Source organism: Miniopterus natalensis, chromosome 3 (assembly GCF_054644295.1).
Source record: "Miniopterus natalensis isolate mMinNat1 chromosome 3, mMinNat1.hap1, whole genome shotgun sequence".
In the NCBI taxonomy this organism is placed as follows: domain Eukaryota; kingdom Metazoa; phylum Chordata; class Mammalia; order Chiroptera; family Miniopteridae; genus Miniopterus; species Miniopterus natalensis.
In genome coordinates this window covers 50079274-50104565 of record NC_142083.1, presented here as the reverse complement: position 1 = coordinate 50104565, position 25292 = coordinate 50079274, and the positions used below count along the sequence as shown (strand labels likewise).

The following is a 25292-nucleotide window of genomic DNA, read 5'->3' as shown; positions in this document are numbered from 1 at the left end:
TTGTGGAAAAACTTCAGTGGTAGTTACACAGGGTAGTGAAATGATCTGATTTGGTTTGTAAAATGAGAAGTCTAATGCCAGTATGCAGGGTAGACACCAACTTGGTATCCTGAAACTCAGCTCAATTTAATTCTAACAGTAACTACTTGGAGTTAGTGCAGACTCCAGCCCTCCCTCAGGGTCACTAATTCATTAGAATGATTCCCAGAACTCAGGAAGGCACTATACTCCTGATTACAGTTTTATTAGAAAGGATACAATCAAGAGTGGCCAAATGGAAGAGATGCATAGGTCAAGGTAAGGAAGAGGGTAGGAGGAGAAGAGGGGCAAAAACCAGATATATATTTCTCATTATACCACAAGGTGTGAGTCCTGGAGGCCAGAAAGGAGGGTTTTTTCATTTTCATTTTTTTCAGCAGGAAATAATGTTAGTTTGGGGATACTGGTAGCAGACAGAGGGAGAAAAATTTGAGAGCATATGGACCATTTAAGATATAGAGAAAGAAAGGATCAAAGAATTTGGTGACTAAGACAGGGGTCTTAGGATTTATGTATCTTATATAACTTCTGTAGCATATTTCTTTTCTTTGTTTTTATTTTTAAAACTCATTAGAAACGTAAAAACCATTCTTAGCTTGCAGACCATAGGAAAAACAGACTGCGCCATAGTTTGCTGACACCTGATATTAAGATACTAGGGCAAGAGAGGGGGAGATTAAGTAGGTGGTGACTCCATAGTATAGGGAGAGAAGCTGGTTTAAGGGAAAGATTTTGAATTAAATTTTAGACTTGTTGAGTTTAAGGAACCTTTGAATCAGTGAAGTGGAATTGTCTAGTAAGTGCTTGGACATATGTGTGTGGGTACTGGAAGGAGAACTAAGGTTAGAGTTATAGACTGAGATTGAAATGAAAAGCACGTAGGATACAAAGAGGACCAATAACTCCAGCATGAAATGCATAGGAAGAAAAGGGGAAGAAAAAATTCTTTATTTTTCTTTTCAAGTCGGGCAAAGGGAAAGGAAATTTGGGAAGACTACAAAATGAGAACTAATAGGAAGAGATTTTTAGGGGGTCTGAGGAGGAGAAAAATCCAATGAGTAAAAATAAAAATTTTCTTAAGTTAAAACATTTTAAGAAAAAACAAATCTAATGTGGTAAAATTACATAAAAAGAAGGCACCTGGCTTTGAATGAAGAATGCTCAGGGAAAGTATTTAAAATGAGAGGCAGGTCTAGAGAGTCCCTGTGGTGAATATTAGTGTTTAATGGCAGAGATGAGAGAGGAGCCCATCAAGATGCTTATTAGTTTAATAAAAACTACTCTGGTTAATTTAAGCAAAAAAAAAAAAAAAAAAAGGCTATTGTGCAGTAGAGCAGGGAGAGGATTTACTGTGTGCATCTCACAAAAACCAAAAGAAAACTATGAGCAATCAGAGGACAGGAACTAGCAATTACAGAGAGCTCAGCCAAATATATATATAAATTATGCGCCTTCCCTTGGAAGGCTTTAGTTAACTTGATGGTTTACCACCAGTGATTCTCTTTCCCTGCCTTCATTCCACATTTCAAAATTAATTTAATATGTGTCTGATGGTTCAGCTTGGGTCAAATGTTTCACACTGGTCCATTAGTTCTGACTAGGGAAGTTGGGTGGGCCCTCTAGCATAGAAAGGGACCACCATTGTGTATTTGTATATTGTATCTCAGATATTTAAAAAAGAAGAAATTTTGTGAGCTTGCCAGCTCCCTAAAGTGGGGACTCTTACCTAGAGCTCATGCATAAATGTGCGAGAGAGAACTGGGAACCCATAATACTTAGGATTGTTAGAGAAGAGAGGAGACAACTGTAAGGAAGGAGTAGCTATTATGTCCAAGAATCAGATCCCCTATGCGGCGGAAAGACAATCACTCCAGAGCTGATAATGTAACAGCAAAAGGGACTTTTATTCCAGCTAGCTGGGGTTCGGTCGCATCCAACCCAGTGGAATTCTGACTCGAACCCTGATCTAAATTTACAACAAGCTTATATAGGGCTACAGTGAGCAAGCAAACATTGTCCTTACAAGGGTTATAAATTCTTTAGGAAGGATGGGCTCAGGATGTTTCTCAACCACAGGCGCCTGAAGCTTGAGTGCACCTGATATTTGTCAAACCCACCGATTTAAGTTAATTCCTGGAACTGCCTCCACCCTCTGCAGTTTACTGAGTCACTCATGTATGCCTTTTGTCTTGCCCCAGGGCCTAGGGGCCTGCCTCTGTCTTGGTGGGTCCTCACACTATCAGTACGAAATAGTGCAGAGATTAGGTGTGTTAGGAACTGAGAAATATTTTGTCAGTTTTGGCGTCAGGATAGAGGCAGAAACCAGATTGCTCTGGGTTGAGAAGTGAATGAGAGATGAGAATATAAGCTTAGGAAATATGGACTGCTTTTTTGAGATGCTGGGCTATGAAAGAAAGGAGGTGCTATGCAGGGTTTTGTTGGTTTCTAAAGAGCAAGAAACTTGACCTTAATTCATGCTGAAAGGGATATTGATACTATAGCCCATGATAATTGATGGAACCAGAGCTCTGGAAGTCGTAAAAGGGTATTTTAATGAAGTAGTTTTTCAGCAAATTAATGTTGTTAATTAATAATATTGTGAAAATTTAAGAGAACAGTAAAACATTAATATGACTAGCTAATTAATACTAGTAACATTTTTGGAGAAATTCTTAAACCCTTGGAACATACTCTAAGAACCCTAAATCTTTTAGGACCACCCATTTATATACAACGTACATGCTAAGTTCTAATCATTCGAATCTAATTATTAAAGTAAAGTTCCTTAAAATGTAATGGACATCTCATGAACTATGTTTGTTGTTATTCCCACTTGATACATAGTACAGCTGCCTTTTTAAAAATGTTCCATAACTTAACTTTCTACTAATGCAGATGTGCTGTTCTCCAAATTACTAAGGTTTTACTATACTACTTGAAAATTTATTAGTTAATCATTAGCTCTATGATTTGTGACATTACTTAAGTCTAATCTCAAACTGTATGATAATTTTATGACTTTTAAATTATGTGAAATATGTGCATGCCAAGTTATAAAAAATGCAGAAATTAAAATTTGTTTTCACATATCATGGTTTCACTGTTATATTAAAGCAATAGATAGCTTGGATTGCTTATTGAAGATTGTAAAGAGTTATTAAAATGAAAATGTTTTCTAGAAAGAGAAGTCCGTGGAAAACTAAAGAAAGCAATGTCAGATTTGGGGAGTAAAGCATATGACAATTAATTCTATGTGCTTGTCAAGCTACAATAGTGTATTCTAGCTGATCCTGTCAATTTCTACTTCATACATACACATATATAAATTACTAATAGAGGAATTACAATGAAATATTTTATAATTTACTAAAGGAGATTTTAATAGCTGTAGTATGTTAATATGAGTATGTATTGGCTGTATATTAATATTCTAGTCCATATAATTATAATAATCAGAACTTTCACAATTATTTATGGAAAGTATAATAGTCTGTGGAGTAAAACCTAATATACAGATGAGAGTTGAAAAGTAAATGGAATAGAATAACAAGTTTTTATTCCCCAGTACAAGACTTTAATGCATAAGGGATTCTAAATGACTATCAACAAGTTGAGATTTGCTTGTGTTGTTTCTTAGTCTTTGAGGGAGACTAAAACATTAAATTTTTACTTCCAGTAATTGATGAAAAGAAATAAATTACTGACAACTTTGAAGTATCATAAGGGAAGATCTAGCTTTAAAAAAACCAAAACAACCTGGCCGGGCATGGCTCAGCAGTTGAACATTGACCTAAGATCCAGGAGATAGCCTTTCCATTCCCAGGCAGGGCCTATGCCCGGGTCACAGGCTCAATCCCCTGTCCAGGGTGTGCAGGAGGCAGCCGATCAATGACTCTCTCTCATCATTGATGTTTCTATCTCTCTCTCTCCCTTTCTTTTCCTCTCCCTGAAATCAATAAAGGTAGTAAAAGTTAAATTTTGAATTATAGAATGGTGGCAGGACTTTGTGAATGATACAGGAAGACCACTTTGTGACTAGATATGAATGGAAAAGTAAAAATGAACCAGGCCAGAAAAGGCTGGTTCAATTTTAATAATAATGACCTGGTCATAGTTTATTTTCACTTTGTTCTGTTATCAAACCAGCAACTCAAACTAAACCAGCAATACAAAGAACAATACAAATAATATGAAGAATAATAGATAAGGATACAATCAATGCCTGTGAAGAGATGGTTCTCTGATGTCTCCGTTTTCCTTCTGGAGGCACAATGCCCAAAGTCAGTTGGCCTCAGAAATCTTTTGTTGGGGAAGACTGTGCCAAGTCAGAGTAGCCCAGAAGCATGGGCTAGTTGCTTCTTAGAATATTTTAGGGAGAACCAGAACCAGGACTCAAGCCTGTTGACTCTTGGTTCAATAATATTTAGAGTTAAATGTGTTTTATCATAGTGTAACACTTTGAAACTTGTTTAGTTATAGGTAGAATGTGTAGTTATTTTTCATTAATCAAAATACCCCACTTCCTTACCATGCTCTTTAACAGTGTTTATTTTAGGTTAGACAGTAATGTTGAATACTAAGACTTCCGGTGCGCCAGAGCTGGTAGACAAGTCCACATGCCATTCACAGAAGGTATATGACCCTCCTCGCTGGGCTTTTCCACAGAGGAAAAGTCACATGGTCCTATTGTTTCCTCTTTACTAACTCAATTGCATTGTGGATTTCTTCCTAACCGTTAGTGTGTGTATATATATATATATACACACACACACACACACACACACACACACGTATATGTGTGTGTGTATATTTTAGTTCTTTTATATATATATATGTATATGTGTTCTTTTATATATATATATATATATATATACACACACACACACACATGTATATGTGTGTGTGTATATTTTAGTTCTTTTTAGGCATTTATTAGTTGGTTATAAGAAATGTCACTCTGGATTAGTGTTGGTTATAAGAAGAATGACACTCCCAATTTTTGTTATTGAAGAAACAGAGAAAAGATAAAATAAGGACTCTCACCATGATATGTGTTTAAATTTTTTAAAAAAGAGAGAGAGAGAGACCCTACAATAGAAAAGTATCATTTTGAAATATGTTAAAGGACAAGTGAAATTCCAAAATTATTTTTTTGAGCTTTCTTTTGGTCACATAAAGTATGATTTCTTTTATTTCTTTATTGTAATGTTTTCTGGCAGTGCTTATAATATGCTCATATTTTATTATAGTCACTGTTCTTAGGAATTTATAACTCAACTGTTACAATTTGCCTACGGCTGAAACATGATCTACAGATGTTTGGCTTAGATATAATTCTTCAAACATAACTCATTTTTAAAGGCAATAATTAATATTAGATTGGATGTTCATACGTGTTTGAAATATTAAGCACTGTATTTTTAATCTTATAAAAAATGATCAGAAACATTACAGGAGAATGAACATTTAAAAACAATATTGCAGAATGGCAACTTCAAAAACAAAGTTATTGTACTTTAAGGAGTTATAGCCCCCATTTTTTATTTATCATGGATTAGGATAAGAGACCTCATTCGTTATGTCATATTATTATTATCTCCCTGATGACAATTTAATAGTTGGAAATACAGGAACATAAAGAGACTGTAAAGCTATATTCCTACCTACAACTTCACCACCTCTTCCTTTTCCCCCCCTAAAGCTTTTAGTCAGCTCTCTCTTTCTAAAATACCCCATGTTACCTTGGTTTCTCAACCACTTACTTTTCTGCTGTTGGAGTCATAGTTATCTTTTAGAGAAGAGCAGCGACCCCTTTTCTATGGCCTTACTCTTTCTGCTGTCTCTGCTCCTTGTAAGGAGAGACTGTCCAGTCTCTTTCCGCAGTGGCGGACACACCGGGCCCCGGGGAAGTGCAGGTAAGGAAATGGGAGGATTGGCGCCTATGCTGATGCCCTTCAGTGCATGCTTCTTTCTCACCACAGCGCCTCGATGATCACTGCCAATCTAAAGAGGACATTTCTAAATCCAGACTTTGGCATTGCTTACCACAGTCTACTCTCCCTTATTTATTTCTTATGTCTGTCCTGTGAGTCACTATTTACTTGGGTTAATTTTCTCATCCTTAGTTATATTTTGCTCATCAGGTTTTGTGTGTGTGTTTGTTATTTAAATCCTATCACACAGCATCTTATACCTAAAAGGTGACTCTAGCGTCTCTTATCCTTCATCACCTTGGAACAATATAAGTGTGGAAGCATGTATACCAGTCACATGAAAACCCAGAACCGTCAGCATTCTGGTACCCTATCATTGGTATCAAATGACATTCCTGCAACACATTCTTTGGGTTTATTAATTAACTTCTCTACTGAGGTTAGATAGAGGAAAGTCACACAACATGTAGATTGGGAATCCTTCAAAGTGATGATTACCAACCGTGTCTGAATGCTCAACATGTTTCAGTTTATTTTTGTTTTACTCTAGAACTGATTTCAATGAAGGACATAAAACACACACTCATTATCAAAATAATACAAAAAACCCACTTTCTTTTAACAGCATTTGCAAGCACAAATAATACAAAATTATACAAAAAGTTTGATGAAATGGTCATAGTCAAGAGATATTTAGGAATTATGTAAGTTTTGAAGTAGATTTTTGAATAAAATGATAAGCACGAATTAGCAAGAGAGAAGTGTTAAGGATGGAAGACGTTTCAAATGAAGAGACAGAAAATGTAAAATAAAAAATCATAAGCCCCCTGAGAGCAGTGGTAATTTCTTTTTAAAGTATTTTTACTAATTATATATGAAATGATAAGTACTTGTTGCAAAAACAAGAAAATGCTAAGTATAAAAAGTCAGTAAAAATCAGCCATAGTCTAAATATCCAGGGATAACCATTTTAACACTTTGGTTAATATAATTTCTACAAAACTATGTTTTATATGCAATGAGTGATTCATTTGTTGAGATACAAGCACCCTCAAGTTTTAGAACCAAATAGATTTGGTTCAAACTGTGCCCCTAACACTGGGTAGCTATGCCACATGGACGTGTTGGTTGATCTCTTTGGGCCCAAGTTTCCTCCTCTAAATGAGGATGATAACTGTTTCATAGGGTTATTATGAGAATTAAGGAAGATGCTGTATATAAAGTACCTTAAACATAGTAGATATACAACAAATCATATTGCTCTTCTGCTATTATAGTTAAGCTGACTTCTATACATATTTTCTTAAGTTTTGAATATGTGTTATATGAATTAATGAGGCTTTATAATATTGACTAATTGGTACAACTCTGAACAGAGTATTGATACTATAACTTGCTTTTTTAACAGAGAGGCTTGCTATGAAGGAAATATTTACTAAGTTTGAGTTCTCTGCAGGAACCCTCAGCCAATCAAATTTTTTTCATTACAAAAGTGAAATTTTATTTTTTGTGACAAATTTTGAATAACTCATCATCTGAAGAGTTGAACTACCCAAAATGATTTAAAAGTATGCAAATACATAAACTAAATTTATTATTAGTAATAATGGTCATTGGACTTAAAAATGACTATTCTGATAATAGCTGTTAACTAGTTGAGCTGCTAGGAATATATGAAGATATCTATTTCATGTGTTATATGGAAATAATGAGGTCTTGATGCCCTGATGAAGTATAACTTCTGATGGACATGGAGGTTCCTACCATTTACCTTCTACTTTTTTGTTTTGTTTTGTTTTAGCTTGATTTCAAATTAATCTTTATTATGGCACATTATAGTAAATATTTGTTTTTAAATGAGAAATTACAATATTTACTGCAAAATATTTTAAATGAGAAAGATTCAGAAGTATTCAGATTTTGCTATTTTAAAATGTTATATCTGTGCTGTTGGGGAGGCCGAAACTTTCTTCTTCCTTCACGGTTCTTTCTGCTGGTCTAATAATTAAATCCACATGAGACAGATTAACAAGATAAAATAACCAAATTTAATACATATGTACGCATGGAAACCCCACATGCATGGGAATTTCAAAGACAGAAAGCAAAAATGAGGTATATGTGACATTCTGAGCTTAGGATCTCCTTGGGGCTTCAGAGGGGAGGAAGGTCATTGCAGGATGATAAGAAAAGCAGATGCTCAGGAACTATTAGTTTATCTTGCCATAGAGACAGGTCAAACCAGATTACCTTGGATAATTTCTTATTATGGGCAAGGCTCCCTAATTCAAATTCTTCTAGGTAGCGAAGGGGTGGGGGAGGGCAAAAATTTCTCTTGGGTTTGCAAGGTCTTGGTTGCCTTTAGCTCAAAATAATCCACATACCACAGAGGCACACCTGGGGGTGACTTTCTAAACCACTTATTCTGTATTTGGAACTAATTGAGTCTACAAATGACAAACCTTGTGATGCCATAGACTTTTACATTAAAACATTTTAATTGAATGTTTTTCTTTTAAAATAGTATCTCTGAAGAAAAATAAAAGCTTTGTTCTAAGAATAATTCTTTGAAGTTTCAGGTAGGACCTAAGAGAAATCTTCAGCTATTTCATTATAGTTTAACAAATTAGCTGTATTAATAATTAAATAATTAGAGATGAGTTTATTAGTGTTATATATATTACATATATCACATATATTAGTTTTATAGCCTCTGCAAAACTTTTTAGATAATTTTTCAAGTATTCTGGATTTCTCCAAACTAAAACTGAAACCAGACAACAATGGGTCCAGGCTGCCTGTCACCACTTGATCCAATTAAGCAGAGACAGGGTTGAATCACATATGAGCTTTTATTCCAATATTGCCAGCAAATTGGGAGAGGAGTAATGGTCATCCATGAATATCTGCTCTGCCGCTCCCTCTCCCCCCATAAGCCAGCTTCTTATATTGGGTAGAAGGACAACAATTACATGGGAAAGTAAGAATTATAGGCATGGGGAAGTATGCAAGGTATAATACTAACAGGTTACAAGCAATGTGTGTTGGGGGGGTTGTAAAAGGCAGACGCCTCTGGGACTCCAGATGGGAGCCTCCAGGACCAGATTATAGGCAATGTGGGCTGCGAGTTGCAATGAGCAGGTACTTCCAGGATTCCATTGTTTTGGCCACGAGGTTGTTAATCTTTCCATGATGACAGGCAGTTCTCGGAAAAGGAAAATGGACCACATTCCAAGAATAATTCCCATGTCCAGGGGTGTACAACTCCCAGCCAGGTTAGAAAGTGCTTTTTCTAGTTAGAACAGAACAATCACAGTTAACAGAACATGATTAATATTTCTTATAATTATAGCTAGCAATCACGGTCAACAGAGCATGATCAACATCTCTGCCCCTAACAAAACCACATTTACCTAAACCTTTTTTTGTTAATATTTATTTCATGTATATTTGTTATAATTTAATGTTTAATTTTCTCATTCATTTACACCATTGTTATAGGCAGTTAAACAGACATGAGCAGAGCAAGGACAATGGGTCAGGTACAGAAAATCACCAAGGCAAAAAGTCCCAGATGCCTAACAAGGTACAAAACTGGGAAAACCAGAACCTGGCCCTCAGGGTAACCTTTCCTCCCCTAGCATATTGCTAGTCATGCTGTTTAGACACCCCCTGACATTTTCCTCCCTAAAGATAACATCTAGGCCTCAGGTGTATTTCAGCTCCTAGCCCTGAAAAGCAGCAAAACCAGACTTGTGACACCTTGGCTGCTTCAGGACAAGGTGCTTGACTAATGACCCCCTGGTGCTGATGAATCAGTGGAGACCATGACCCTAAAAAAGCATACCTGGAAAGCTGATGAATATTCTACTAAGAGCATCCCCTGGGACCTCCCCTAAGATTTCCACGGGGGTGGGGTGTGGGGTGAGCGGGGAGAGATACACCCAGGGTGCGCTCTCCCCCAGGGGAGCTCACCTTCACCATTCCCTTTCCTCTTCTTCCCTCTAAGGAACCACAGGAGTCTTGCAACCTGGGAAGCAATGGGCAGCAGCAGTTCATCCCAGGCTAACCCCCTTTTCTCTGACTTCTCAGTGAGCAAAGCAGCCCAGCCTAGTCTCTCCTGTTGCTGCTTCTAGTTCACTGTCCTAAATATATTTTTCCTGCGGCCAATAAATTCTTGCTTTGGCACACTTTGTCTCTTGATTGACATTTTTTCTTCAAGAAGACAAGAACCGAAGTCTTGTCACCGCGCCAGTAACACCATCAGTCATCAAAATATTTTATAAGCACTATTTTATATCCAAAAATAACATATCCCTAAATAAAATAGTTCACAGTCTGTACCAACTCTATCATTCTTAGTCTGTCCCATTGCCCTGATAGACATGTTCACATAGCACTTCTCACCATGTGATCTTTTATGAAATATATCTGTTTATGTGTTTTTAAAATCTACCTTCACCACCAGAATAAAAACTCCATAAAGGTAGGGACTTTGACTTGTTGCAGCTATATCCCCAGCTTTGACAGCAATGCTTCTTACTCATCAAACTTTCAATAAATATATATGGAATGAATGGATGAATAATGCTTTGATAGTGGTAAAATGCACATCTATAAGGGGTAGCACATTTAAGTTTTAGTTATCAGAGAGGAGAATTTCTTGCCTTTTATATATATAAATTGGGCCAGGGGATTAGGCTTTAACAGTTTTAAGGTTACCATTTCCAGGTCAGTTTGTTGGTAAGAGTGGAAAGGTGTTAAATTCTTTCTGCAACCACCTTTGTTCACAGTGGTCTGTGAGGCTTTGTGATTTCCTTTGCAGAGCGTGGTTGCAGTGAGAAGCAGCAGGATGTTTATAAGTACTCTCTGAGGGGTGCTGTTTTGTTCAGCTTTCAAACTAGAGAAAAGTGTGAAAATTACGTCACACCTCATGAATTTAAATAACAAAACTCTACCTAGTTTAATAATACCCTAGTTTTTCTACTGTTATATTTCATTTTGCCCAAAAATGGGAATTATTGATTTTGATTTAGTATCACAACTTGAGGTAGGTTTTTTTCCTTTATTTGGGGGTAACTAACATATTTTTTATTATTGTTTCTCAGAATGGATTGGGAAGATGAATATTCCCATAATTCTTTCGACCTACATTGTTTGTTAAATTCATTTCCTGGAGACTTGGAGTTTAAGCAGATCTTCAGTGACATTGAGGAAAAGATAGAACAAAATGCTGCAAGGTAAATATTGCTAATTATTTAAAACAAGTTAGTTTCATTTTTAATTTACACAAATTTTACTTAGTCTAGTTTTATTGTTTCCTGTTAGATAATTTTAGCTTTTCATTGTCATTAGCTTTACTGAAAAAAATTGATGAGACCTTCCCCCCCAAATTAAATGTGATTTTCCTGATCTGATTAGTACTTTAAATAAAACTAAAAAAATATAGGCACTGCCGTTGCTATCAGTGGAAGTAGAGTTCTTGGGTTGCCACAAGGAAAAGAATTTCCTGAGGCCCCCAGGGGAAGATGGGGTTTTATGGAACACGTTATTGATGATGTAAAATTAAGGGGGTTCCTCTCCAAAGTCCCATTTCTGTCCATTTTGCCATGCAAGAAGTCAAATTTTGTCTTCAGAGGGCCAGAATTAACGCCACTGCCCAGAATTTCTGCTCCATAATAAAGTCCAGTCCAGTCCAGCACCTTGCCTGTGGAGTCCATATGGCCATAGGCCATGTGGTTGCTTAAGCCCACATGGCTATGGAGGTGAGCACACAGAAACACGGGCTAGTGCAAGTCACAGAGCAAGAGGGAGCACAAGAAGAAGAGAAGGGAACACTTTGTCTGTGGATTTTACCCTTCCAAGATTTTGCATGCTTGCAGCTGCTACCCTCTCCTAGCCAATGATCTTTTTCATAGGTTAGACTGACAGGCAAGCACCTTCCTTACATCACCCTGACTTTACTGTGCATGAGTCTATCTCCCTCTCTGTTCCAGCCCTTTCCCCAGTGATTTTCAGGGAATGGACTAGTGGTTCCCTGAGGAGCAAAAAGCTGTAACTTCCTGGTGAAGCTGCCCAGATGACCATGCTTATAATGTCTGGCCTCCCCTTTGCTCTCTTCCTACTATTAATATTAACTAACAAATTGCAATGATAACAACTTCAAATAGATAAATTAAAGTTTATTGAATTGCTATTAATGATTTCTTAGATTTTTGCCAATATTGTTGGTCTGGATTTTCATGCATATGTTTAGAGTTAAGCATTCTCATTTGATGGCCTAGCACAAAAATGTTAAATTTTAAATTAAGGTATTGAAATAAAATATTAGTATAAAGCCAGAGATTGTTTGAAGTGCTAAAAACAGAACACTGAAAATAAATTATTTGTATATAATGTTTGTCATCTTAAGTCTCTTTCTCATTTACTTGGGAGGCTAGGGACTCCACAGAGAATTGTTATGTCATATTAGTCTTCATTACCTACTCCAGAAGTGTTACCAAACGCTGAGGGAAGCTGGGACAGCTAAGTAGTTTCCCACTAATACATGTTATTTGATAGAATAGACTTTGTCTTCATATGCATTTCTGGGCTCTTGAGTCAGTTCACTTATTTGAATCTTTTTGGGCAAATGTCCTAAGTCACCTAATGTGGGCTACAAATATGCAAGCCACTGTCAAAATTTCTATTGCAGAATGATAACATAGTATTTCCTTTTTTAAAATTTAAGGAATAGCTATATTGAATTGTCAAAGAACTGAACCAAGCAAGCGAACTGTTCCTATTATTTTTTCCTCAAGTTTTATATGAAAATACAGTTAATTTTTTACCATTATAATAATCGGCATAGATAACAGATTCAAAAGATAGCATATTGTAGGGGAATTATAATTAAAATGAAATGTTTTTCCATCCTGGAACTCCTCTACACAAAGGCAGACAAGAAAGAAAAACTTTTATTATTCAATAAGCAGTAAACCAGAATGCAGTGCTCATACAGGTAATTTGCTAAGAGAATGCAAAGACAGAAAGGAATCTTACCCCTTTATATTGCCTAGTAGGTACAGCCCGTTAGCATAGCCTCTCGCACAGTGCTGCACTGCTGCACCCGGCCCTGCACCTGCGCCCATGGGTGGACCCTGAACAGACAGATGAACTTGGGCTACCTAGAGGGGCCTTTGTTAAGCTTTGATTATATGATTTCAGGCTTGGGAGAGAGCAGGCTTTCTTCAAACTAAACAGTGTCTTTCCTGGCTCTTTGTGGGCTTGTGCTGGGTCTTCCCCCTATCCAATCCCTTTTCTGGATCTTACAGGGTCTCAAGTCCCTTATCCAATCCGATCCTTTTCTCAGGTTTTCCCTTATCTAAAACAGGGAGCACTGTCTCTTATTTTTCATTTGTATTCACCCTTACTCTCTATTTATTTAAAAATTATATCCTTATCTTCTATGTAATATTTATGAATATAATTTTTAAATATAGCATATATATGACTTAACCATACTATAGTATATGTTATAATTTATATTATATAACAATATAAAATAGCTATATTGAACTTTAGTGTAATTATATATACTTAGGTTATAGATATATATATATATTATGTGACAGAGTTTCTAACTCAAAGGAAATTATAAATGAAAATAGATTAACAAGTCATTTATATAAATTCCAGAGATGGTTATATTAAAACAAATTTTTAATATTTTTTAAAAGATAACCTTCTTCGTTCATAATAGCATATAGGTCCCATTAAAACAAAACCAGCCACCAAACTCTGATGCTTTTGTTGAAGACTGCTTCATTTTTATTTGCTAAACCATCTGTAGTTCATTTCCTGCCCTTCCTAGTCAATAAGAAATCATATTTAGAAGTAAAGCAGTGATTAAAATACTGTATTTTGCATCCATAAATTGTTATGTAGGTCAAAACTCAGATGTTAGTATTAAAAAGAAAATATAACATGGAATATAAGGATATAATTTTTAAATTAAAAATATTTTATTGTCCATATATTAAAACAAACCTTGAGCAGAACCACCTCAAGTGACCATTGATCTTTACAACGAATAAAATAAGGGAGTAGCTGTATGTACTGTATGGTACATTTAGAATCAAGTCTATTTTTCATCAAATTCAATTATGTTTTTATTATACTCTAGAGAATAAACATAATAGTATAGGGTGTATATATTTTTAAAAATAAAATACTGAATAATAACCATAGTTCAGAAGAGTGTAAATCATTTATGCACTCATTTATTGCCTTCTAACAGAATAGCTTTTAGAAAATTGTATGTCATGACGAATCAGTTATGCCACACTTACACTGCAGTCGTTGAATTACCCTTGGCATTTTTGTATTTGAACAGTTCTATTTATCTCTCAATGGTGTACATTGAATAAGTAATGAACATCTGTATGATATGGGTTTTCCCAATACTTTTTAAAGAAAAAAACATTAGTAATTCATTTTTAAATATTACATTTTTCCTTACCCTTAAATTTTTAAAGTTGTATTTCTAACAGTCACCTTGAAGTCTAAGTGTGAATTCCTTCCTTCCTTCTTAATGTTATCAACTTTTATGAGCCACAGGGTCTTTGCTTCCCCAAAGCAGTGATTCACCAGAATGGACAAGAGTGCCCAGAGGTCACTGAACCTTCACCTGCCCTTTAAGAGGCTGTCATTCTCTCGGACCATTTTCACTTTTACATCCTTGGTCCCATTCTCAAGTCAGAGCTAGGTGTCTCTTAGGTTTGACAGCGGAAATCAGTGAGAGCGAATCATTTACTTTAACACAGATTAAAATTTGTAACAAGAGGGTAAATAACCTACCAGAGAGGAATACATGAATGTTGTACCCACAGACTCAGTGAGTTCAGCAACTAAAAACTGCACACAGCACTGAAATATATTTTAAGCTGAATGGACCTTATTAGTTTAACAAGATATTAGGGTATACAAGTTCTCTTGGGCTCACAATGTGACATAGAATGATTTTTCTCCTCTTAATGTTCAGTTGGACAGATATAATTGTATCATTAAGAGCTTATTTTACTTTTCTGTTCTGTAATTATAAACAATCTGTATGAACCTCACAGGACATCAGTTTTGCTGGTACTGGTGCAAGATTACTACTTTTTTATTTTTGACGTAGAGAAAAAAACAAGTGCTACCATCAATAATATTTGTCTGAATCTGGGAGCTTAGTTATGGGGGTGGGGTGAAGGTTGGCATTAACTTTTTGAGACAGAATATTGGATGCATGGTTTCTATAACTTTAACCATGCTTTTTCATAGAGGATACCTATTCCATAGATTACACTTACTTCTCACATAATGCTTCAATTTTTTGGACTTATATATGAAAATTTTCTTTAGAGTTTCCACATGATGGCCTAAAGTTCTAGAGGAAATAACCAAAACAAATCTTCAAATATGCTGTCAACTTTGGATTTGTCATGGCACAACCACAAATCTGCCAGTGGATACACACACACATTAATATATTATATAGCCAAAGAAAACTATGTAAAATCAAAATTAGTCATTTTAAAGACTGTACTGTGCATTATTATTTCTGGAAGCATTTTGTTAGTTATTTAGTAATAACAAGAGAATGTGAAAATTATTTGCTCCTTTTTTAACTACCTGGGTTTGTGCTTCTCTTTTGCATTTCTCTATTCTTCTGTATTTCATCTGACAGAATCCCTACCTCTTATATGCTGCTAAACAAGACCAGGTCACATGGAAAGAAACCTGAAAGGTTTCCCCATATCCTTAATTCCAGAGTAAGACCTAAACAGCTACTTTCTAGTTTCTCCTGTCTGGGTTCGTTTTAATACTCTCATCTTCCTCAGAATTAAAAATGCCTCCCAGGCAGACAACATCCCAGCCCTCAGCAGCTCAGTAGCCTAAAATTTCCCCAACTCCATTCATATTTTCTACTTTTTAAACGTTCCCAGTCCTCCCATTGAAGCTCTCAGCCTGATATCCAGTGATGCATACAGGTAGGAATGGGGGTGAGTAGGAGGAAGACAAGCCACTCTGTTTTATGGTGGCCTATTAACCTACTTTATTCTCATCAATTTTAGTCACTCCTAGCTCCATTATTTGGATGTCTATGATATTCCTAACACTATTTCTCCATAGTCCTACACTGGGAGCCCTCAATGCTTCTCTTAGACCTCTACTTTAGGAGGCCGAGACGAGTAGGGTAAAGTGTGGGATCAGTATCTCCATTAGATGATTGTTAACAGATTCTTTCAAGTAATACATAAGTTTTAAGTGTTTGACATTTTTTAAAAGTATAACTTACTTTTAAGTGTTTTAGCTTCACAGACTCTTGGCCAATTAGTTATAAAACAATAAAGAACTGTTTCCCAGAGCACCAGGAGGCAAAATGATGTTCTGAGAAGTCAATTATTAGTAGATTCTAAACTATGTGCCTTTACTTGGGTTGCTTTACCCCTGAGAATAATAATGCCTATCTCATAAAACATGGATTAAATGAAATTTGTGTATTTCAAATGCTTGTCACAGTGCCTAACATAACTAAGGCTCAATAAATGTTAACTCTTTTACTTATTTCCTACTAAATATGGTTTCCTATAGGTTAAATCCATTGTTAAATCACTAATGTAGTTAAGGGGCGTTTTATATAATACCACTGAATAAAGAAAGCTACATAGCTTTGGTATAAATTTTTCATTGAAGGTGGTGCCACACTGTTTATATAATATACACATGTGTTCACTTTAAGGATCGTGAGTGTGTCACTGCCACCTAATGTCATAGCTTTTAGTTATTGACCCCCAGCTGAAAAATGGATCAATTGGGCAGATAGAAGGAAGCAAACAAATCTATAACTATAAATAGCAACACTCCAAGAAACAGGGAGACAAATCAAAGGCAGATTATAGCTACCGAAGAGAAATACCAGGAAGATTCATTCACGTCGGGGGAGCAAGATCACGGTACCCAGAAGACCTTTTTAGAACTTTCAACCATATCTGGAGAGAAAACAAAAGAATCATTTTTTGAGGATTTTCCTAAAGAATATTATTGTTATTATCTTTTCATGGAAAATAAGGAAAGCGAAGCAAGCGTCTGCCTACTTATAAACTGCTATGACAACAAGAGTATGAATAAATAATGTGGCACTTAAAACCTAGACCTGATAAGGAGATTGAGCCAACAATAGTTAGGCCACTAAGAATCATAGTTGATAGACCAGTGGGAAGTAAGCCCCCACTTCTGAAGTAACACCTGGGGTGCCAGTGAAAACCTGGATCAGCTGTGAGGTCAAGACCAAGGGAGGGTAACAAGATGTGACTGCTCTGGCTGGCTTATCTTCCTGTTAGGTGATTGATACCTTGTCCAAACCCAACTCTACCAGCTTTCCCTGGAAAAGGGCCTTGTCAGAGATTCAGCAGAGTCAATACCTTGTCTAAAAACCATCACTAACACCACCACCATTACTAATCACAATCTTAATTTTAGAATGTCTCAACTAAGAATATCCTCCTATAGTTCCTGGGATGGGAGCTGAGTGAGGGGGCTGGAAGCACTGCCTGGTACAAGTCTTCTAGAAGACAGTCAATAAATTTATGTTAGGCATGTTTGTTCAGCATCTACTGTGGTTGCTTTATCTTAAGCTAGTGTGAAGTTAGATCAGTAGAATGTGATAGAAGCTGTCATTGAATACTTTTTCTTTTTCATTAAGTATTTTTACATTATAAAAGCAATACATACTCATGGAAAATTTCATACAGCAGAGAAAAGCAGATAATAAAAGCTGAGTATGAGGACAGAGGTGAGGAAAAGCTTCCCTACTCCTCTGATCCTGCTAGCCTTGTTCTTCAGAGGTAATCTATATTGGTAAATTATTGTGTAATTATCCAGAAGTATTCTCTACATATATAAGCATGTGCCCCAAAATGTATTTTCTTTTTTACCCAAATGGGAATTATACGGGGTGGGCAAAAGTAGGCTTACAGAAGTGAGTATATGAAACAGTTTATTCTTGTGTTTATTAATTATTATATTATTTATTTGTATTACAACTGTAAATCTACTTTTGCCCACCCAATATGTATTTATTATAATTAGAATTTTTTACTAAATACATTAAAAAATCTCTCCATATAATTCTACTTCATTCTTTTTCATTTTACTTTTATGTGTATCCAACAGTTTATTAAGCCAGTTCCCTCTTGTTGAGAATTTACATGATTTGCAGTCTTTCTACCATTACTACATACACATACATGTGTGTATCCTTCCTTCCTTGTCAGTGTTGATCTAAGAGCAATAGTCTCTTAGAATTTGCACAATTACTCTCGCCAAATCATTCCCCAGCAGGGCTGCACCATCTTCTTTAGCCCTGGCGGTATGTGAGGATGCATGCTGTATGTCCTGCCGCCTTACAGGGTGACCAGAGGTATTATTAAAACCCTGTTTGTAACTTTTAGTCAAATCTCCTCTTTGGCTTAGTGGTTGAATTTATCCAGGCAGTGGGGATAAAGATGTAGACTAGAAGCGCTCCCAGATCTCTTCTGATTCTCATGAGTACGCAGGTTCTCCCTCTGTCTTCTTTCTCTCTCTTCAGGAAGAGAATCAAGGGAACTGGCATAGTTAGTTAATGCCGGTGCAGATCTCCTGCTTTTCTCCTGGCTTCAGCTTGCATGCATTCAGTTTGAATGGATAGACCACATTCTCGCTTTGGTAATTGTGCTGAGAGTACTGGACGAGTTTCCAGAGATAAAAAAGAAAGAACGTTAACTTATTCTTGCTTGTCATGGGCATTAAACTGCCTTGTCTTTATATCCCTATAGGACATTCCTGGAAAGTTCTTTTTAGATTGTTAACATAGCCCTGTGTCACGTCTGTGTCTAGCCCATAACTAGTCTGTGAAAAGTGATTCCCAAGTCAGGTGTAAATCTAAGAGATCTAACTGTGTCTTGGGATATAACTCTAGGCTGACTCTGGTCAGGTCCTCCTCACTGTGGTACTGCCAGGGCTGCTCTGCCACTGACTGCAAGTTTGGGGCGTATTTCACAATTTGTTGACTCTTTTGAAAATGCTTTAGATTTTGTAGGTTGCTATAGCCATACACTTGGTCTGAACTTTCTTACAGCAATCTGGACCATTTAAGAGCCTCTCTAAACTTTTGTTGTGAGGATTGGTGATATAAAGCAACAAATTACAGAGGGCCCTACTCTAAAGTTTCTTTCATACTATGTTCCTTTCTAGAATAACTCTGAACAAAAGGAGGATCGACAATAGGATCTTGGGAGGATATTAATATGGTCCAGATGAGGGACTGAGAAGCTGAGCCCAGTCTTTCAGGATGGAAATGGAAGAGGAGGGTACATCTGAGACAGATTCAGAGACATAGTGTTAACAGGATTAGGTGGTGAAGTTTTTTCCTTGGAAGTATGGTTAAAACATTTTGAAATGACCAAAACCTTTCTGAAATTGAAAACAATTCTGCATAAAACAGTTCTGTTTAATTTCTTTCTACACATTTTAGTCATTGAAATAGTTGTTTTATGAATCCTTTTCTCAGCCTTTAAAAAATATTATTCATAAATATCTTTGTCTTAGGAAAATGAATTTTTATTTCATGGCTTACTTATAGTTTAATTACAAACTAGATTTTGTCCATCTGCCCTCTTCACTACTAATTACCTGTTAATTCCAAGGAATTTTAGTAATCTAATTAGATAAGTGGGACTTAACTAAAACCCAGAAAACTCGATTTACCTCACAACTATTTCTTTGTGCTTTTAAGCATGTGATAGAATTGAAAAAGCCTTTTCCTTAGACTGAATTTATGTTGTGGGTAAGAAGTATAAACAAGAGCATCACAATGTAAAAGCTTTTTTTTTTATTCGTTTAAATTTTTATTTAAGAGTACCATAAATACAGGACATTTCAAAATCAGAGGTTATAGAGCTCAGTGAATTATCATATCAGAAACATGTTCGTGTAATCATCACCGAAGTCAAGAAGTAGAACATCGCCAGCAATCCAGAAACACTCTGTGTTCCCTTCCGGTCACTACCTCCCTAGAACAACTGCTGTCCAGCCTTCTATAGCCATGAATTATCTTTCCCAGCTTGAACTTGACTCTCGTGGGAGCATAGAGCATGGACTCTTGCGTATGGCTCCCTTTGCCCAACACTGTGTTTATGAGATATATCCATGTTGTTCCTTTAAGCGGTAGTTCATTCTTTCTCTTTGCCGTGAGGTATCCCATTCTACAGTTCATGAACATTTTTGGTGTTTTAAGTTTGGGGCTATTCTAAAAAAGTATTTCAATGTTTAAATTCCCCATACTGTAAAAATAATCTTTAATCTCTGCCATGACACTGCTATCTTGACTTTAAAAATAAAAACAAAAATTCTAACCTTCTGTTTTCACAGATATATGTTTCCCGCAACATTTACATCAAGAAAGCTCTCATAATTTTTACCAGTGAAACATATTTTTTTCTTTTAACTATTTTGTGGCTGAATAATAAAGACTATGTGTTTTAAATCATGAAAGAGTTTTTATAATAAGCTTAAGTTTCAAGATTTCATGTTGTAATTATTCTCTCCTCTTTTTCTCATTTCCTCTCCTTATTCTCAACCAACCAGATATCAATAGGCTCTTGTGCTAATATTGTTTTTAAATTATGTCTCTTTAATTGTAGGACATCTCAATCCCTAGGAAGTGCAATAGTGCATATGTACATTCACACATATATATGAGCATAAATGTAGTTGTGTGCATAAAATACATTCATATTTTTTATTATCCAAATAAATATAGTTTTAAAATGACATGGCAGTAAGATTAAATATTCAGTGCTGAATTCTCAGGGGTCAAGTGTCAGGGAATTCTAACTACAACGATTCCATTAATTCTCTTAAAGCGTTAAGACTTGCATATAATCTTCTTTTACAAGGAGAAGCCTTTTCTACACCTCCCACAGGCACGTTTAGTGGTTCCCTCTTGTGCATTCCCTTAGCACATTATACACACCTCTTATCAGATCTTACTGTACTGTAGTTACTTATTTATATACCTCCCTCTCAGTAGGCAGAATTCCTTTAGGGATGGCATGATGTCTTATTCATGTTGGCATCGCTAGATCGCAGTACCTAACACATAGTCACCGTTTAGCGAATGTTCATCAAATACGCCTTCACTCAATAAGTAATTTTTATACTCAAGAAACCTAGATGTGAATAGTGAATAAGAAAATTACCACAGGTATCATTTGCAAAAGCACACTGTCTATTGCCTTGAAAAAATGTTTTATATATTGATTACATACAGTCTCTCAGTAATGCATCCACTTGTACTCATCATTAACTTAGATAATTCTGAGTCATTATAATTAAAGCACTTTGGGGTTCAAGTTTATTAAGAAATGTGGAGACATGAAAAGCCGTATAGAGTACTATGATAAACATTCATGCACCCACTTTTCAGTTTAAGGACAAAAATGTTACTATTACTGCTAAAGCTCGCTGTGTATCTCTCAACAATCTCATCCCACTTCCATCCCCACCCTGGATTTGGTGATGTTAGTCATTCCAGCACATTTCCATACACTTTTACCACCTACACCGTAATCCTGAACACCGTGTAGCACTGTATGCCATATTTTCAAACTATTATATAGGTAGTATCGCAATGTGGTATTCATTAGTAACGATTTTATTATTATTATTATTTTTAAAATGTTTCTTTATCTGTATTGTTGAGACCATTACAGATGTCCCCCTTTTAACCCCACTGATCCCCTCCACCCCCTCCACCCCACATCTATCCCACCCCCGGGCCTTCCTCACACCAAGTCCCATATCCATGGGCCATACCCATAAACATACAAGTTCCCTGATTAATCTCTCCCCACCTTCACACCCCTCCCCGCCTTCCCTCTGAGATCCCTCAGTGTGTTCCAAGCTTCTATGTTACTGGATCCACTTTGTTCATCAGTTTATTTTGTTTATTATATTCCACATATAAGTGAGATCATTTGGTACTTGTCCTTCTCTGACTGGCTTATTTCACTTAGCATAATACTCTCTAGTTCGCTCCATGCTGTACCAAAGGCCAAAAGGTCCTTCCCGTTCACAGCCGCATAGTACTCCATGGTGTAAATGTGCCACAGATTTTTTTATCCACTCATCTGATGGGCACTTGAGCTGTTTCCAAATCTTAGCTATTGTGAATTGCGCTGCTGTGAACATAGGGGTGCATAAGCTCTTTGCGACTGGTGTTTGGAGTTCCTTAGGATATATTCCCAGAAGTGGGATCACTGGGTCAAATGGCAGGTCAATTTTTAATCTTTTGAGGAAACTCCATACTGCTTTCCATAGTGGCTGCACCAGTCTGCATTCCCACCAGCAGTGTACTAGGGTTCCCCTTTCTCCACACCCTCGCCAGCACTGGTAGTTTGTTGACTTGTTGATGGAGCCATTCTGCCAGGTGTGAAGTGATACCTCATTGTGGTTTTAATTTGCATCTCTCTGATGATTAGTGACTCTGAGCATTTTTTCATATGTCTCTTAGCCATTTGTATGTCCTCTTTGGAGAAGTGTCTATTTAGGCCCATTGCCCATTTTTTAATTGGATTGTTTGTCTTCCTTTTGTTAAGTTGTATAAGTTCCTTATGTATTTTGGATATTAACCCTTTATCCGATGTGTCATTGGCAAATATGTTCTCCCATACAGTGGGCTCCCTTTTCGTTTTGTTGATGGTTTCCTTTGCTGTGCAGAAGCTTTTTATTTTGATGCAGTCTCATTTGTTTATTTTCTCCTTAGTTTCTCTTGCCCTAGGAGATGTATCAGCAAACATATTACTATGAGAGATGTCTGAGATTTTACTGCCTATGTTTTCCTCTAGGATTTTTATGTTTCATGCCTTGCATTTAAGTCTTTTATCCATTTTGAATTTACTTTTGTGTATGGTGTAAGTTGGTGGTCCAGTTTCATTTTTTTGCATGTATCTGTCCAATTTTTCCAACACCATTTATTGAAAAGACTATCTTTACTCCATTGTATGTTCTTCCCTCCTTTGTCAAATATTAATTGACCATAATGGCTTGGGTCAATTTCTGGGTTCTCTGTTCTGTTCCACTGATTTATATATCTGTTCTTGTGCCAGTACCAGGCTGTTTTGATTACAGTGGCTTTGTAGTATAACTTGATATCTGGTATTATGATCCCTCCAACTTTGTTCTTCTTTCTCAAGATTGCCGCGGCTATTCAGGGTGTTTTTTGGTTCCAGATAAATTTTGGAAGTGTTTTTTCTAGATCTGTGAAATATGCTGTTGGTATTTTAATAGGGATTGCGTTGAATTTATAGATTGCTTTGGGTAATATGGACATTTTAATGATGTTAATTCTTCTAGTCCATGAACATGGTATATTTTTCCATTTGTTTATATCTTCCTCTATTTCTTTTTTCAGTGTCCTGCAGTTTTCTGAGTAAAGATCTTTTACATCTTTTGTTAAGTTTATTCCTAGGTATCTTATTTTTTTAGTTGCAATGGTAAATAGGATTGTTTTTTTAGTTTCTCTTTCTAAGAGTTCATTATTGGTGTATAAAAATGCCATCTGTTTCTGGTCATTAATTTTATATCCTGCTACCTTGCTGAATTCATTTATTAAATCTAGTAGTTTTCTGGTATAGTCTTTAGGATTCTCTATGTACAATATCATGTCATCTGCAAATAATGACAGTTTTGTTACCTTTCAAATTCAGATGCCTTTTATGTTTTCTTCTTGTCTAATTGCTGTGGCTAGGACATTCAGTACTATGTTGAATAAGAGTGGTGAAAGTGGTCACCCCTGTCTTGTTCCTGTTCTTAGGGGAAATGGTTTTAGTTTTTGCCCATTGAGTATGATGTTGGCTGTAGGTTTGTCATATATGGTCTTTATTATGTTGAGGTATGATGCCTCTATTCCCACTTTGCTGAGAGTTTTTATCAAAAATGGGTGTTGAATTTTATTGAATGCTTTTCCTGCATCCATTGATATGATCATATGATTTTTATCTTTCAATTTGTTTCTGTGATGTATCACATTTATTGATTTGCGAATATTGTAGCAGCCTTCCATCCCTGGAATAAATCCCACTTGGTCATAGTGTATGATCTTTTTAATATATTGCTGGATCCGATTTGCTAATATTTTGTTGAGGATTTTAGCATCTATGTTCATCAGGGATATTGTTCTTTAATTCTCTTTCTTTGCAGTGTCTTTACCTGGTTTTTGAATTAGGCTAATGCTGGCCTCGTAGAAAGAGTTTGGAAGTGTTCCTTCCTCTTGGATTTTTTGAAATAGTTTGAGGAGGATAGGTGTTAATTCTTCTTTGAATGTTTGGTAAAACTCCCCTGTAAAGCCATCTGGGCCAGGGCTTTTGTGTGCTGGGAGCCCTTTGATTACTGCTTCAACTTCATCAGCAGTTATCAGCCTATTTAGACTTTCTGACTCTTCCTGATTGAGTTTTGAAAGGTTGTATTTTTGTAGGAATTTATCCATTTTATCCAGGTTGTCCAGCTTGGTGGCATGTAGTTGTTCGTAGTATTTTCTTACAATCCTTTATTTCTGTTGGGTCAGTTGTTATTTCACCTCTTTCATCTCTGATTTTGTTTATTTGAGTCCTCTCTCTTTGTTTCTTAATGAGTCTGGCTGAAGGTTCATCAATCTTGTTTATCTTTTCAAAGAACCAGCTCTTGGTTTCATTGATCTTTTGTTTGTTTGTTTTATTCTCTATGTCATTTATTTCTGCTCTAATCTTTATTATTTCTTTCCTTCTACTTACTCTGGGCTTTTCTTGTTGTTCTCTTTCTAAGTTTTTAAGTTGTAGGGTTAGAGAGTTTATTAGAAGTTTTTCTTGTTTTTTGAGGTAGGCTTGTAGTGCTATAAACTTCCCTCTCAGGACTGCTTTCATTGTGTCCCATAGGTTTGGAGATGTTGTGTGTTCATTTTCATTTGTTTCCAGGAAGTTTTTTATTTCTTTCTTAATCTCTTTGGTAGCCCATCCATTGTTTAAAAACATGCTTTTCAGTCTCCATGTGTTTAAATGTCTTTTAGTGTTTTTATTGTAGTTAATTTCTAGTTTCATGCCATCGTGATCAGAGAAGATGTTTGATATGATTTCAATCTTCTTGAACTTATAGAGACTTGTTTTGTGTCCTGACATGTGGTCTATCTTTGAGAATGTCCCATGTGCACTTGAGAAGAATGTATATTCTGCAGCTTTGGGGTAGAATGTTCTGTAAATGTCGATTAAATCCAACTGATCTAGT

The 25292-nt window shown here is 36.1% G+C and overlaps 1 protein-coding gene across 3 annotated transcripts in view; it reads left to right on the top strand.

Moving 5' to 3' along the window:
• The window catches only part of KIAA0825 (KIAA0825 ortholog), a 322549-nt gene that overhangs the window by 17269 nt on the left and 279988 nt on the right, over nt 1-25292 (top strand). For all 3 annotated transcript variants that reach the window (XR_015714258.1, XM_016216140.2, XM_016216139.2), the window contains one exon: nt 11081-11212. Coding sequence is in view for 2 of the 3 variants with exons in the window: in XM_016216140.2 (XP_016071626.2) it covers nt 11082-11212 (131 nt within the window). In the remaining variant the exon portion in view is untranslated. The remainder of the gene's footprint in view (nt 1-11080; nt 11213-25292) is intronic.